Here is a 14,308-nt window from a genome sequence, read left to right on the forward strand (position 1 = left end):
GTATTCAAACCAGAGCCTCACCAGATGTTACACTTTATATTAAAATGTCATTTGCATACCGCATCAGAAAATTGGCTTCGCTTCCTCACAGAAACATATGAAGCGGGGATTACGGCGAGATATTCTTCAAAGGTAAGGGGCTCAAATTTAGCTGCCACCATTGCAAATTGCAGATCAACTTTCTTTTCTTTGCTCTGGACATACAAGCCTAGCGTGATTCCTGAGGCAATGCACCTGGGCTTCATCTTTCTGTGGGCCATGCGGTATAAAAGTGTAGTGGGGGAGGTTGATGATGGTTATCTGGAGAGGGGAAAAGAAACCCTTTGGGTTTCTATGCTGTGCTTTAGACGTGTTAGCTATCGTAGAGAAATTAGTAATTTCATTGTTTATTTAGTAATGCAAGCATAGTGCGAATGAAAAAAGGTGACATTCCTTTTTTCTTTCATGCTGAGCAAACGAGGTCATTTTCATTCACACTTTGAATCAAAAAGAAGAAGAAAAAAAACTAAATGACTTTCACCCTTTGGCAAACGTGGATGGTGATGCAGGTTTAGGCACAAACAAGGAAAGTAATGAAAACGAAGTGCAGCATGGCATTGCTGACTTTTCACTGTGTTTAATACTTTCCGATTTATTTTTTATCTTCTGTTTTCAACTGTTAAACACTTTTTGTTGCACTCCTATATTTGTTCCAGAGACCCGTCAAGTAATTACCAAAGTTTACTTACTTTCCCTGAGATAATTGAGATGAGAGAGAAGCACTTCTGCGTTGTACATGGTGGTGAGCCGTAGAAAGTCATCTTTGCTCATCTTGCAGAGCTCTTTGCCGTCCGTGTTTTGAAACATTGCCGTATCAATCTCTAACAAGCCATACTCCTTGATGGCCCACTCTAGCCACTGGCGCACATGGTCCTGGGACCACAGTGATGGGTCTGCAGGACGACAGAAGGGAAGGAGACTGGTTTTACTGACTGTTACGGGCAGACTTCAGGAAAGACATATCTCTAAGTTAAAGGGAGGAGGAGTAATAAACAAACTGAAGGCAGTTTCTATTTTCTTTGTATTATTGCAGGCTCTTTACCTCACAATATAAAGTGCCTTCAGGCAACTGTTGCTGTGATTTAGCTTCATATAATAATGCTGAGGTGAACAGACTTCAGTTTGTGTGGTTTAGACAGAATACTAAATATTGCTTTTACTTTATTAAGTAAAATGAAAACAGAGCAGATTCCTAGTTCAGTCACCTATCATAGAATAGTATTCGTTTTTGAATCTCATCATTAAATTTACTGAACTTTGTGATACCAAAGAAAACTCAGTATTTGCAAATGTTACTTGACCCATGCCTGATACACAGCACAGCCAATTTGGAAACCAAACCCCAAACTTGCCACTTTGTGGTTAAGGAGTGGCATCCAAGTGAGCTCCTATTAGGTTAATAGATGAGTGGCCTTTGGCATCAGCTAAACACTAAAAAATGAATAATTTACCAAGTCTGCATTCAGTTTTAATTAAATAATCTGGATTTCTCGTTTTTTGGCACACTGTTTGCCATTCTGAAATGTACTGAAACGCCTTTTGTTTGGACTTTGAGTGAAAGACAAATTTCTTAAACTAAGTGTTCAAACAAAGGGTATAGTAAAAAAAATAAATATCTACTTAGGTTCATTAGATTGTGCCTCAGCATTAGTGACATCATACCAGAACAGGCAAGTGACTGCCATCTAACAATAGTAATCAATTTTGTTCTTATGTCCTGATTAATTTTTCCTAACTATACACATCTGTTCTTACCTGCAGGTACAATGACTCTCCGTTCATTGGTGGTCATGTTGGGGGGAGGGGCGTTCTTCTCATCCATGTAGTTTCCATAGTTCATCTGAGATGTATCATTACCCCCCACCAGCTTATTACATTTACCCACACTGCAGTCCACTGGAGACTCCCTGCTGCACAAACATGCATGCACACACACACACATGCACACCAAGTAAGTTGTAAAAATATTATCAGCAGATAAACTGGGTGTTGTTGAATTTCCTTTCCAGCCATTGACTTTGGCACGAGATATTCTGAGCCAAGCATATCAAAGATTAGATGTGAAACGTGAAGGTTAGCTGTGGTAAAGAAACGACCTGCTGAATGACAAATGACAACAGCAGCAGAAGTGTCATACAAATGGGTGACAAATTAGAAGCAAAACCTGAAAATCTGCAATGAGTGTGGATCTGTTTGATCCACATAGCAGCATAATGTGCCATGGTTTGGGTCCACATGTACCATTAGAGGGAAGGGGCACTGAAAATAAATACAGCGTTTATCTGAGAGATCATGTTTATCCTACGCCGAAACATTTCTATTATGAAGGGAGGGGTCTCTTCTACGATGACAATAGCCCTGGCCATCTGGAGCAAGGAGTTACTGGATGGTTTGAGGAAATGCACTCACCACATCTCAACACAGTTAAAAAACACCTAACAGTGAATGGTACTGCATCTTACCAGGAGAGCTTGAGAGACTTGGAGAATGAAAGCCAAAGCCACGCCTAACTGAAACTCATTGTGTCAATTTTGCTTTTTAATTCATCACCCACTTGCATGTCTGATAAAAGTGCATAAAAACTCATCTCTACTAAACAATGCATGCCACAGGGTGTGGCTGTCATGTCATTACCTGGATCCGTTCATGTGCTCATATTCTCTTTTGACGTTGACCCTCACTGGCTGGTTGATCCACTCCTGTTGTGGGGGTAAGGGGTTGATTTTGTGGGTCTGGCCGTAGTCCTGTGTGCCAGATGCAGTCATATCTGTTTTGGGTAGAGGGGCAGCAGCAGCGTAGGGAGGCTCAAATAAGGACTGGTCTTCACTCACCACTGATAGCGCCTCCTGGAGGTGAAAATAACAAATCCTTGGTATTTCTTTCAAAATTCTTTAATGCTTGTGAGCTGTAGAGGTGTTATAGTAGGGTTTATTCTTTATAGCATCCCAATTTTGCACTATACTAAATATCTTTCTCTTCTGGCTTCACATGCATCAAAGCGAATGCTTGACACGAACAAATACAACTCAAATTTCTTAGTTGACACTATCCAGAAACTTGTGATGTCAAATTTCGAATCTCTAGTGTATTTTTTGTTTACAGTAATTATGTGCAGTTATGGGTCATATCGCTGTCTGGCATCCTCGGCGGTTTGTGTTTACAGGAGTAGTGGCTGTAGCTTCCTGTTGATGTTACGAGGACTTCAATCATGCCCACAGTGGAGTAGGGGAGATGCAGATAGGATGCCACAGGGCCTTCTGGTGTAGTAACATCAATAATGACAATAATATTAATCAAAACACACGGCCAGCAGCGGTCACCTAGTGGCTCCCATATAAAACGACAAAAATAAAAAATAAAAAGGTCTTCTAACTAACAGTTAACAGCATCCTAATCTAATAATCCTTATTCCTGGGCTGTAATTATTTTTTTCTTATCGCCATCTTTGTAATTTCACTGCACCCTGAAATTCCCCCTGTCAGGCCCTGGTGTGGCTACCCTGTCTGGTGCTGGGCTTCTCCCCACAGCAGAAGACTCAACAGAAGCATTTGGGTCACGGCTCCAGTGACCCCCCCTCTACTTTGACTCAGCTGGAGCAATGTAAGTTTATTAAAGAAAACAAACTCTGAAACGCTATGCGGCTTCAACATGCTCCTCATGTAATGTCTTGGAAGTAAAGACTGGATTATGGAGTTTGCTGGTCACATTTTAACATGAAGATGTCACCGGTTTGTGTCTGACAGGGAGCAGAGAAAGACAACGTCACCAAGTCAGATCTGTGCTCAGAATGTGTATACATGTTAACAGGAATGGAATGAGTTTTATATTAGTTTTTCCATTTATCTTTGTGGACAAGAATAAAACAAACAAATACAATGAAAGAAAAACAAAACAATAAAACTAAAGTTTAAAGTGAAATCATTACAGCCATATGCCTCTGAGGATCGGGCCTAGATCTGATGCGCATCTGGATCTGATAGGATGTGATGGCACAGCTTAGACTGAGACGTGTCTAATCCCCAAGGACTGAATTATTTCATTCCAACATGCCAGATATCTGCCTCGGGGGGAAAAAATGCTACTTGATATTCATTGATCAATATTTCCAACATGCAGCCGTTGCATTCTCAAAAATGTTGCTTTTATGAAAGTGAAATCCTCAAGATCTCACATAACTTCACTTCTATTCACTTCTAAGGCATTTCATGTGAGTGGAAAGTTTTCACTTGCCCTCATTTCAGTGCACTTTCTTTTTGTAGGACACATTTCTCTTGGTGCAATGGCATAACTAACTAATATATAAAATGCATGTATGCACATGCATTAACCTCCTAAGACCCGAACTCTTTCATGGCATGCATTTTTAATTTCTCTTTGCTATTTGGACGATTGGGACCTGATAAAGAATCACCAGATTTTTTTTGTATACCTGATTTTTGTTTCTAAGAAAATTGAGAGCCACATATGAAGAGATTCGTTTTGAATTTTGATAAAACAGAGGCAGTAAAATGTCCTCGTGAGTGGATATCAGAATGTAGGATTTTGGTCTAGACAACCCAAAATGTGATGTCCACATATGTGGACGCCAGGTTCTAGGAGGTTAAATACAACAATGAAAAAAAGAGAAAAAAGGTGAGAAGACTCTCTCATCAGCTACAGTTTGAGAGCTTAATAAGGGACCTAATGTCCCAACCTTCTCTAGAACTTCAGTAATAACAATCGGGGTGTCTGTTGTATTGGTGCTTTTCTTATTACTGCAGTGAAAAATGATATGTTACATAAAACTTATCCAATGATCAGAAGAGATGTTTGATAGTGTCTAATACTCACTGCAGTGGAAAAAAATGTTAACATTTGTATGTGCCATTTAGCACCATCTGTTGCCTCTGTGTTGGTTGTGTTTACAGAACTGGATGCAAAACATAGATAAAAAATGATTTACGGTGCATGGTTGTGGCAAATAAACCGGAGCTTTACGGGCTTTTCGCAAACTGGAATATATAGTTTTGTGTTTAACGCTGTGATGATTTGGATTAGCAAGCCTCAATGATGGTGTTCCTTTAAACGTTGAGGAAACGTCAGGTCTACGGGCTATGGCAACTGTAGACCAAACTAGGGATTTTGTAATATACGACTCTTCAGGTTAATGGGTGGATTAAAAAAAAGAAGAAGAAGAAGAAGAAAAAAAGGAAAAGCTGACCCTCTTAACCGTCTGCCAGAATTAGACTTTCCAGCGATTTTCATCAGTGGATCTGTCATAGTCTGAACACTGGCAGCAAGACACATTATCTGAGCAGAGCACAGCAGCTAGTTTGTGGATGATAAAGTGTAAGAGAGTGAGGGAATGTCTCATTGCAGCCTGATAAAGGGTTTGTTAACTACTATGACTGTTGCACGTTATATTTACAATGACATATCAGGCTGCACAATTGGAGCAATGATTGGCAAGTGGTGTGTGCCCATCAGGATTGGAGTACTCTTTATTTTTATTCGTTTTGTTTTGTTTTAGATAGGGGTACAGCACTCTCGCAGAAGAAGCTGAAAGGATGAGAGAACAGAGCCAATTAGGAACACACACATACTACCAGTGAGAGCTACAGGCAGCCGATTACACACTCTTTGTCTGCCTAAAATCGTCCTAAGATAAGTTGAAAATGTGTTAAGCACCAAAGAGGAACTTCTCCTGAAAAATTATAATCACACACACACAAATCTCCAGAAACTTCCTGAAATTTAAAGATTTTTTTTAATTAATCCTTTAAAGTCAATTCCCCAAAGCATGCTTTCTGCTTTTTTTCACTATAGCTCTCCGCAGTAACCAGACAAAGGGGAAAAACATCAAATAAATCATAGCTCAGTTGTGGATCAGCCCGCACCATTATGACCATTGTGTGAGTGTGACACCTGCTGGGAGCAACCTCTGTTCTGTTTACATCAGCCAAGTCTATCTCCGCAAATGCGTCACTACGTGTCTGGGAGCTGGCTGGATACTGCGTGGAATAACTCCACATCCAGACTACACGTGTATCTGTTTGGCGTTCACACACAGCCATCTACCAGGAGCCACCCACGGAGAGGGAGGGGGGGCATTCCTGTCTTTTGTTTAAGGAGGAAGAGGAAACCTGTCAGGAAAAGATTGTGTAGAACAGGAAGCTCTCATGGCTAGAGAGTCCTTCCTTTCTTTAGCGAGCATGAATGCAAGTAGCAGCCAGTCGTTTACACCAAAAGGATTCAATTATGATTGCATTAATTGTAATGCAGCTTCTTACTTTGTTAGACAACCCAGGCTGATATAGTCATGTCCTCTTGCAGCCGTGGGGGGTAATTTACTTCAAGTGCGCTACAAAACAATCACAGCGCTGTGGGCGATGAGCGATTTAAGGCTATATGTAGACTGACATTTTTTTTTGTCTGGCCAACGTTTACACTCTTCCAAAACTCACACCACACCCAGCCGCCACAAACTAGCTACTTTAAATTTCCGAAAGAAAAATAAATCGCATTAGGTTTTCTTGCAACAATAAGAGTGAATACAGATGCTTCATTCTTCCCAGCTCACACTTGTTAACTAAACGCGTTGCAGGGTGAACTTAATAGGGACTTTGCCATTCAACATCTGGTGGCTTCAGCCATAATGCATCTGGAATTTGACTGATGGGGGGGCCGGTAGCCAGTGTTAATGTAGACCAGCGCTCAACCAGCAGCAGCACCATTTCAAAATAGTTGTGTAACTGCACGAGGAGCAAGCCAAGGTATCGTTGTGAAGGTTTGCGGTTTAAAGTGTCGCAAACCGTGCAGTTACTGTGTGAAGTAACCGTATGACAGGCTTCCTTACACTTTCACAAATCTCCCTGTCCGGCAGCGGAGGGGATAACAGAAACAACAACCAACAGAAATACAGGGAGGAATGTGATTCTTCTTCTTTTGTGGTAAATTCTAAGCCGTCAGAGTTTTTAACCTAGACGAGATCTTCGTACCGAGCTGGGCGATGTGCCACACCACTGTTGCGCAGCTCGACACATCTATCCAGCGGTACATCCAGTCATGGCTATTGCTCAGCCCCCGCTGTCCAGACAAAACCAAATCGCTGAACACAAGTATTACTTATGACTACAGGAAAGTACAGTCTACATGGGTTTGTATGAAACAATTCATCGCTCCTTTGTGCCTTTCCAGACGCGCGTAATTATGCGCTCGGTCCCCCAAATCCAAAGGGTGATCTCTGATTTAGCCTCGAATCCACACCACAGCAGTGCCCTCGCAACCAGTCAGATAATATATATTTAAATATATGTATATACAAAAAGCGAGAAGGATACTTTCAAAGAAAGAAGAAGGAAATCGGGTTACCCGCTTTCAGACCGACAGAAAAAAGCCGCTCATCTTTGCCTGACTGGAGATCCCAGCTCACAGACGACACAGAGGAGTATTTCAAACCATTGCTTAAAAAAAAGGAGGCGCAACTTCGAAAAAAAGCAGTCTCCCACAAACTCATACACCCCGTTCTCCACCCTTACCTTAATAGTTCCGTCCATTTTGCGCAATTTTCAGCGGACCCGGACGATACCCCAAACATGACACGCTCCTGAATTAATTCCAGTCCCCGGTATGTGGCGGAGAGAAAGAGACACTTTTACCGGATTGCGTTTTTTCTTTCCTCTAAATTTGGGAAGTGAAGTCACCACTGTTGAGAAGGTTGAGAAGGAAGCTGTGTGTCACCGAAAGCCCTGCCTTCAAAAAAGCAGGATACTGTCCCAGAGAGATAAGCAGGGAAAACAATTGAGTGTTCGCTCCGCTGTTATGTTTTTCTGGTCGGAAATATTTACAGGATGGCTGCTTGCGTTGTGCACAGCCATTGCTGTGTAGCCTGCAGTAAAATTGTGTTGTGTGTTTTGCTTTCCCAGTAATGCCACAGATGGTGTGGAATGGTTTACTATTTCTCCGGCTTATGAATTATTCCTGCTCATATTTGACTGAGATTTTGTGGAAAGAGGTTTTACTGTCGCCGGACAATCTAAGTTATGCGATTGCATGTTTTAGAGCGCTTTTGGTTAACGCCTACACTTCAGACTTACATCTGGCCACTACCTCCGATTCTCTATAAATCAGCCTATTCTCTCTTTAAAAACAATAAAAAATAAAATAATGTTTATTATATACATAGTTAAAGTGATACATTAAATAAACATTGTCTTTGAACCTAGACAGATGTTGGACACATCTGACTAGGTTCGATGTAGCTCTAAATCAAATAAGGAGAGCAACCTGAACACCTCTGAGAGGAATTGTTGTAAACTTTTTTTTTCTATGAAGCCTTTTGTGGATTTCTTTTTTCCCTGAGACACCATTAATAAAATCCAAGCATTTAGCTCCAACCGCACTATAATCTAAGGGTCTGGGCTACACGTGTGCGTCTGCTGTTCAGCACAGGGCTAAAAGGATGAAGCTCAGAATGCATCAACATAAGCCCACTAAAAAGGATTATTATTATTATTCGATATATTTACGTTTTTGTCAATTTAATCATAGCTTTTTAAACTTCAAGCTTTCTGTTTTACTCCATGTTTGCTTAAGTCTAAAAAAGAAACCCCAGATCCCCACCCCCACATATATTTCCTCTTCTTTTACCCCACGAAATTCCTCCTCATCAATTTAGACCCAATTTCAGGCACATGCTAGACGAGTAACCAGGTCTGAATATGACCAGACTAATAACACTACATTTGGTAATTCTGAAAGACGGGACACATTTACATCCAACAAAACGGGTAACTAACTTTAGAAGCCTTTAAAATGTTCACCTTAACCAAGGTTCCGCAATTGCAGGAGTCTGAGTACAAAATAAAATAAAATGAGAGACTTTCTTTGCTAAACTGAATGCACCTGGTTACAGTGTAATTAAGATAATAATGATTATGAATATTCTTGTGATTTTGAGGGGTGGTTTCGCTTTGAGGATCGGCCTCAGTGTGCACAAAAAAGAAGCTGGGAGCTGCTGCCAGCGAAGACTGGCAGCAGGGCCGGCCTGTCTGCTCTCGGCTTGGGGGTCTGGTGAAGCTGTGGGCCCCCACCCTTGGGACCACCACATCTGGATCCTGCTAAGGGTCAAGGCTTCTCCTGCCTGAGGCCAGTTCAGACTCGTGTAATTAAGGGAGACACCTTGTTTAACTCTTCAGTGACTGGCTTGGGTTGTTTTTTGTTATTCTTATACATTCCAAAGTCTAAGGTTTTCAATTTTTTGTTGTTGGGAGACTGGTGATAAAGGGGGGAAATTAAAGAAGTACTTAAGCTGCGACCTTGAGCAAGTGACTTACTATAAGGTTTTATGATCAGCAATAAAGAAACAGATCTCTTCAAACACTCCATCCCACCAGTGTGTGATGTGCATCTTTGGATTTATGTCACTTTCCATTAATAAAAATACACTCATCCCGCTGTGGTGCCAAAATCAGTTTAGGTAACATAAATAAACGAAATATCTTTGGAAACAGAGCTGCAAATTTCCAGGACATTATCAAATGATGCAACACCCCCCCCCCCCCCCCCTCCTGCTTAAAGAAAAGAAAATATGTGATTTTGGAAGTTAACATGTCCTTCTGATTCAAGGCCATAACCTACCTGCCACTCTGATTTATCAAGAAGACTGGGGGGTTGGTGGTGGCAGAATCTACATAGATCATAATGAATACTGTGGTAACAAACATTTTGGAAGGCCAATAAACAAATGCAAGTTGGTTTACACAGCGAACCACAGAACATCTGGCTTGACGCTGGAACTAGACAGCCAGACATTTCTTCTTACACCACGAGCCAGTAGCTCCTCTGTCTCTCCGCTGGGGCAACGAGCCAGAGGTGGGCGGACACTATGGTGAGTTTATGTTCTGCAGCTTTTCAATTGTTAGGCCCATCCTTTTTCTTTAGCTTATAGAAGGATCTGCTGAGATTTGTCTTATGTAAATCTGATTTACAGTTAGTTAATGAGTTCAATTGAGTAATATGGTTATGGGGCGAAGACAAACAGTCTGTGAAAGGAGTGATAAATATATATCACTCCATTATATATATATATATATATATATATATATATATATATATATATATATATATATATATATATATATATATATATATATATATATATATATATATATATATATAATGGAGTGATATATATATAAGATTATTCTTTAACAATTTTTAAACACGAGTTCGCTACTCTTTGCCCAATGGTGTGCACCTTTGGCTATTCTTGAAGTGGGAAATACGTAAAGCGGGCCACTGAGTGTTGTGAGAAACACAACTGTTCTCAGAGTCCCGGTCCATGCGAGTCTGTTGGGGTTGCTGCTTATTAGAATGCAGACTTGTATTCAGATCATTCCTTCTCTGGGGCTAAAAGACAGCTCGAGTCAAAATACTGAGGGCAAAAAGTGGAGTCTGCAGCACATATAAGCACGAACTGTCTGGCCCCTCGCTCTAGGCCATAATTAATTTGAGATTTATTTTTATTGGAGAGTTCCAGTCTCGCCTGGCCTTAACCAAACAAAACCAAATGCTTGGCCGTGGATCCGCTTGAATGGGGAATATTTCTTTTTAAATTTTCTATTGAGGCGTGCCACATTCAGACCAACATCTCTTTGAGTGCGAGTGAGCCAGTGAGTGCTGGACTTGCACGCAAAAAAAAAAAGAAAAAAAGAAAAAAAAGGCACAGGCTAACCCTCAACCCAAACAGGAGAATAGTAACTGTCATTCAACAAAGACTGGGATTAAAGCAAACGTAAGCAACCCGGGCTGCAAACTATAAGAGGCGAGCAAAATTGAAAGTTAACTCCCGATATCAACTTTTCTCCCTCACTGATCTCCTCTGTCTCACTCCCTCTTCTATATATATATATATATATATATATATATATATATATATATATATATATATATATATATATATATATATATAAAATTTAATTTAAATTTTTTTTCTGAGGGAGCAGAAAGACTCTTTTAAATGCGTATTTTCTCCTTAAACATTCCCTGCTATTTAACTCTTTCACAACAAATCCGGAATTGTTCTGAGCCCCGAAACGCAGGATCTCTCAGCAGTGGCACAAACGCCGTTCCTGGATGAAAGGAGCCCTTATTCAAAAGGGAACGGGTCTTCAAAACATTAACAAGAAGCCCGTGGGAAAAAAATACCTTGATTATGAAGATATTACAGCAATTTTGCTCCTGCACAATGACTTATTTTAATGAGGCGCAATCCAGGCAATCAGACCCGTGCAGATTATTTTGATGGATTTGGGAGTGAACGTCACGCAGCCACCCAAGTTTACTTACACTTGTTGACATCTTCTAGTCTTACACACACACACACACACACACACACACACACACACACACACACACACACACACACACACACACACACACACACACACACACACACACACACACACACACGTAGCAATAAAGAGAAACACTTAATGGTTTCAGCCACAGACATGCGGCTGTAGCAGTTGCAGGTAGTCACGCCGAGCCATGTGTGACGTGATGCAGGTTTATGTGAAAACCAGATGTGCGCTGTTTGCTTTATTTACATTTTTAGGACCAAGAGAAAGAGAGACTCAGAGAGAGAGGGAGAGAGAAGTTCGTGACGTCAGACATGTTTATGACCCGTAATAGCAGCATTTTTGGAGTAAAGAGGGAAAAAAAGTTGAGTCGAGTTTGGTAAATCACACAGACCACAGATCCACACTTCAGCACTGACTTGACAGTGTAAACATGTAGGCTTTTTCCACGCGAAGAAAAATAAAATGCCCCCGGTAGGTACTCAGGCTACAGGTGTCAGACTTAGAAAATAATACAAAAATAAGTAGCATTTAAAAATTTCAACAGGCGCATAAAATCAGCATAAAAAAAGCCCATTTTGGCAACAGGCGGGGGTAGAAACACTGGTTTTAAATACAAATAAAGACAGTGGTTTGCTAAAGGTTTTAACATTCAGTATCATTTCACTGTGCGCAGTCTTCAATGAAAGGACCCCAAATTGTCCCTCAAACATTACCTGATCCAAGAGACGGTGGTGTCTTACCTTGACGTAAGACGACGTGTCAGGGACAGTTTGAAACATGTCTACTTGACAGAGACAGGCCCAAGGGTGCTCAGTGTCCAATGGGCCCTGAGAAAAAGGAAAAGAAGACAAACAATTATCGAGATTTCTTTCACCATTATTTATTGATTTTATTATTTCATTTAAACGTTATTTACACTTGCTGAACTGCAAACATCCACAGAGTACCGCGTGTTTTCACGTGTTTTGAGAAGTCCGGCGTAGTGCACACATGGGTTACCACTTCCACCAAAATAAAGAGAAAGTCAAATTTGCTTAATGGCCCCCGTGCACGTCAGACTCCACGCATAATGGCTGGATTCATTCATAAAGCTCTCATTTTTTTTCACCAGTGGTCAGCGGTATTAGATACGGGTACCTTTTAATTACCGCTGTCCATAGCTGACATTCAGAAACACCATTAGACGGAAATTACACCACTGACCTACTGCTAACATGGATGAATTACTTCATGTCGCCCAATAGGAGTTGGGCAGAAAAAAGAAAAAGAAAAAGGAGGGCCCCATCCCAACCCCCATCACGTTTTCCCCCTAAAGCTTACCACATATTGAAACACTTTTCGCTTTAATAAGTGCAGCTTACAAAGTCTAGGGTGAAAGGGCACTTAGAGGACGGTGTTTTTTAGTCCATTCCCTCCCTCTGCAATTATTAGGAAGGCAACGGCACACGGCACCAGAAATGGCTCTTGTGCTACGTGATAAAGCAAATAAATGTATATGGACTTGCAGGACGCACCATTAAAGCTTAACATATTTTAACAAGGCGTACGGGACATCGTCGTCCTGTTCAGCAGCTATGCTGCGATGTGTCATGATTAGAAGCATGCAGTCGTGGCCATATTTTGATAATCGATTTTTTTCCCCCTGCTGTACACATTTATATTTTTGATGCTGACTCCAGACCACGAGCCTTTGGCATCTTGTAGAAAACACCTGTCAAAAAATCCAAGAAAAAAAAAAACATGTTTATACCAGAGAGTCACAGCAACACAAGCTCTCTCTATGTGCAGCGCAATTTCGAGTCTCTTTTTCGTGCCTCGTGATAAATTGACCAAGGAAGAGCGCATTATACATGAACGTGGCACGGTTTTAAATCCCTTTATTTTGAAGTTTGTTTTTTTTCTTTCGATTCCTTCGGGCAAAAGCAGAGCTCGCCTCATAAAGTTCCCCAAATGCATCCAATTTCTACGCGGTAAAAAGACCATAGGATACCGCATCTGCAGCCAATTAGGCAGAGGAGGACTGGTGAATAACGGCGTGAACCTTCCTCCGAGACAGCCCCGTGGGCCGGGACCCCTCTAGTGTTACATTTTAAGCATCTTACCTTGCTGTTATCCATCACAAACGAGAGCCAACTGATTTTCGGCTAATACGCATTCCATTTTGTTTGTCTTACCTTCCCCAAAGTTAGACTGTGAAGAAGTGGCTTGACAAAAGATTATCAGGTTATTGCTTTTCGATATAATTCGACCCTTAAGTGGGAAAAATAAAAGTCTGATGCAACGATACACGAAGATTAGCGCAACTATTAAGATGTAGCTGCTGCAGTTTCATTTCACTTTTGGAGTCATTCCGAAACGTCCACTCTCGCTCGAGGTGCAAACTCTACATCCGTTTACGACGTGACTGGGCATCAATAAAAGCAATAAAACAAGCAGAAGTGATTTATTATCCTCCCGCATTCTCACCCACGCTGTGCACAGTTTACACGACTCCGTATTTTGAGGATTATTTTTCCTCACTCACCTGTCGTTGTTGTGCCAGACGCTTGATCTCTCTTTCTTGCTTTCCTTTTTCCGATTGCAGCTAATCACTCCCCCAATTTTAAATAATTAGTCCCGTCCAGGCAAAACCGTTTTCCGAATGATGATGACAGTGAGTTATTTTGAAAGGGGCAAAAAGGAGCGCCGGCTGTATGAATGGAAATGTTAGAGAGATTGAAAAGCCGCGACCAATGAGCAGAGAGAGAAAAACCTCCCCTCGCCCGGCGGTGTGAGGCCACTGAACCATGAAATAAGGGAGAAGCAGAGAGAGGGAAAGAGCGTCATAAAGGTGATTTATAAAGCCTGTTGAAAGAAAGTGTCGATATATTTTTTAAGTGCAAAAAAAAAAGATATTTTGAACAGCTTTATTATTTATTACAACGAGC

The 14,308-nt window shown here is 41.1% G+C and overlaps 1 protein-coding gene across 7 annotated transcripts in view; it reads right to left on the minus strand.

The window, feature by feature from the left end:
* The window catches only part of fli1 (Fli-1 proto-oncogene, ETS transcription factor), a 28,558-nt gene extending 14,472 nt beyond the window's left edge, over positions 1 to 14,086 (minus strand). For 2 of the 7 annotated variants that reach the window (XM_026192255.2, XM_080289273.1), the window contains exons 1-5: positions 13,906 to 14,086; positions 12,122 to 12,208; positions 2,674 to 2,885; positions 1,795 to 1,949; positions 729 to 932 (exon numbers count right to left, since the gene is read on the minus strand). In XM_026192255.2, the coding sequence (XP_026048040.1) occupies positions 729 to 932; positions 1,795 to 1,949; positions 2,674 to 2,885; positions 12,122 to 12,160 (610 nt within the window). In that variant the 5' untranslated portion in view covers positions 12,161 to 12,208; positions 13,906 to 14,086. Of the gene's footprint in view, positions 1 to 728; positions 933 to 1,794; positions 1,950 to 2,673; positions 2,886 to 7,389; positions 7,531 to 7,556; positions 8,051 to 12,121; positions 12,209 to 13,905 lie in introns of those variants that run through there. The other 5 variants (XM_026192256.2, XM_026192252.2, XM_026192253.2 and 2 more) reach the window with 5 other exon arrangements.
* Between the last annotated feature and the right edge of the window lie 222 nt (positions 14,087 to 14,308).

Source organism: Astatotilapia calliptera, chromosome 14 (genome assembly GCF_964374335.1).
Source record: "Astatotilapia calliptera chromosome 14, fAstCal68.1, whole genome shotgun sequence".
NCBI classification, from domain to species: Eukaryota; Metazoa; Chordata; class Actinopteri; order Cichliformes; family Cichlidae; genus Astatotilapia; species Astatotilapia calliptera.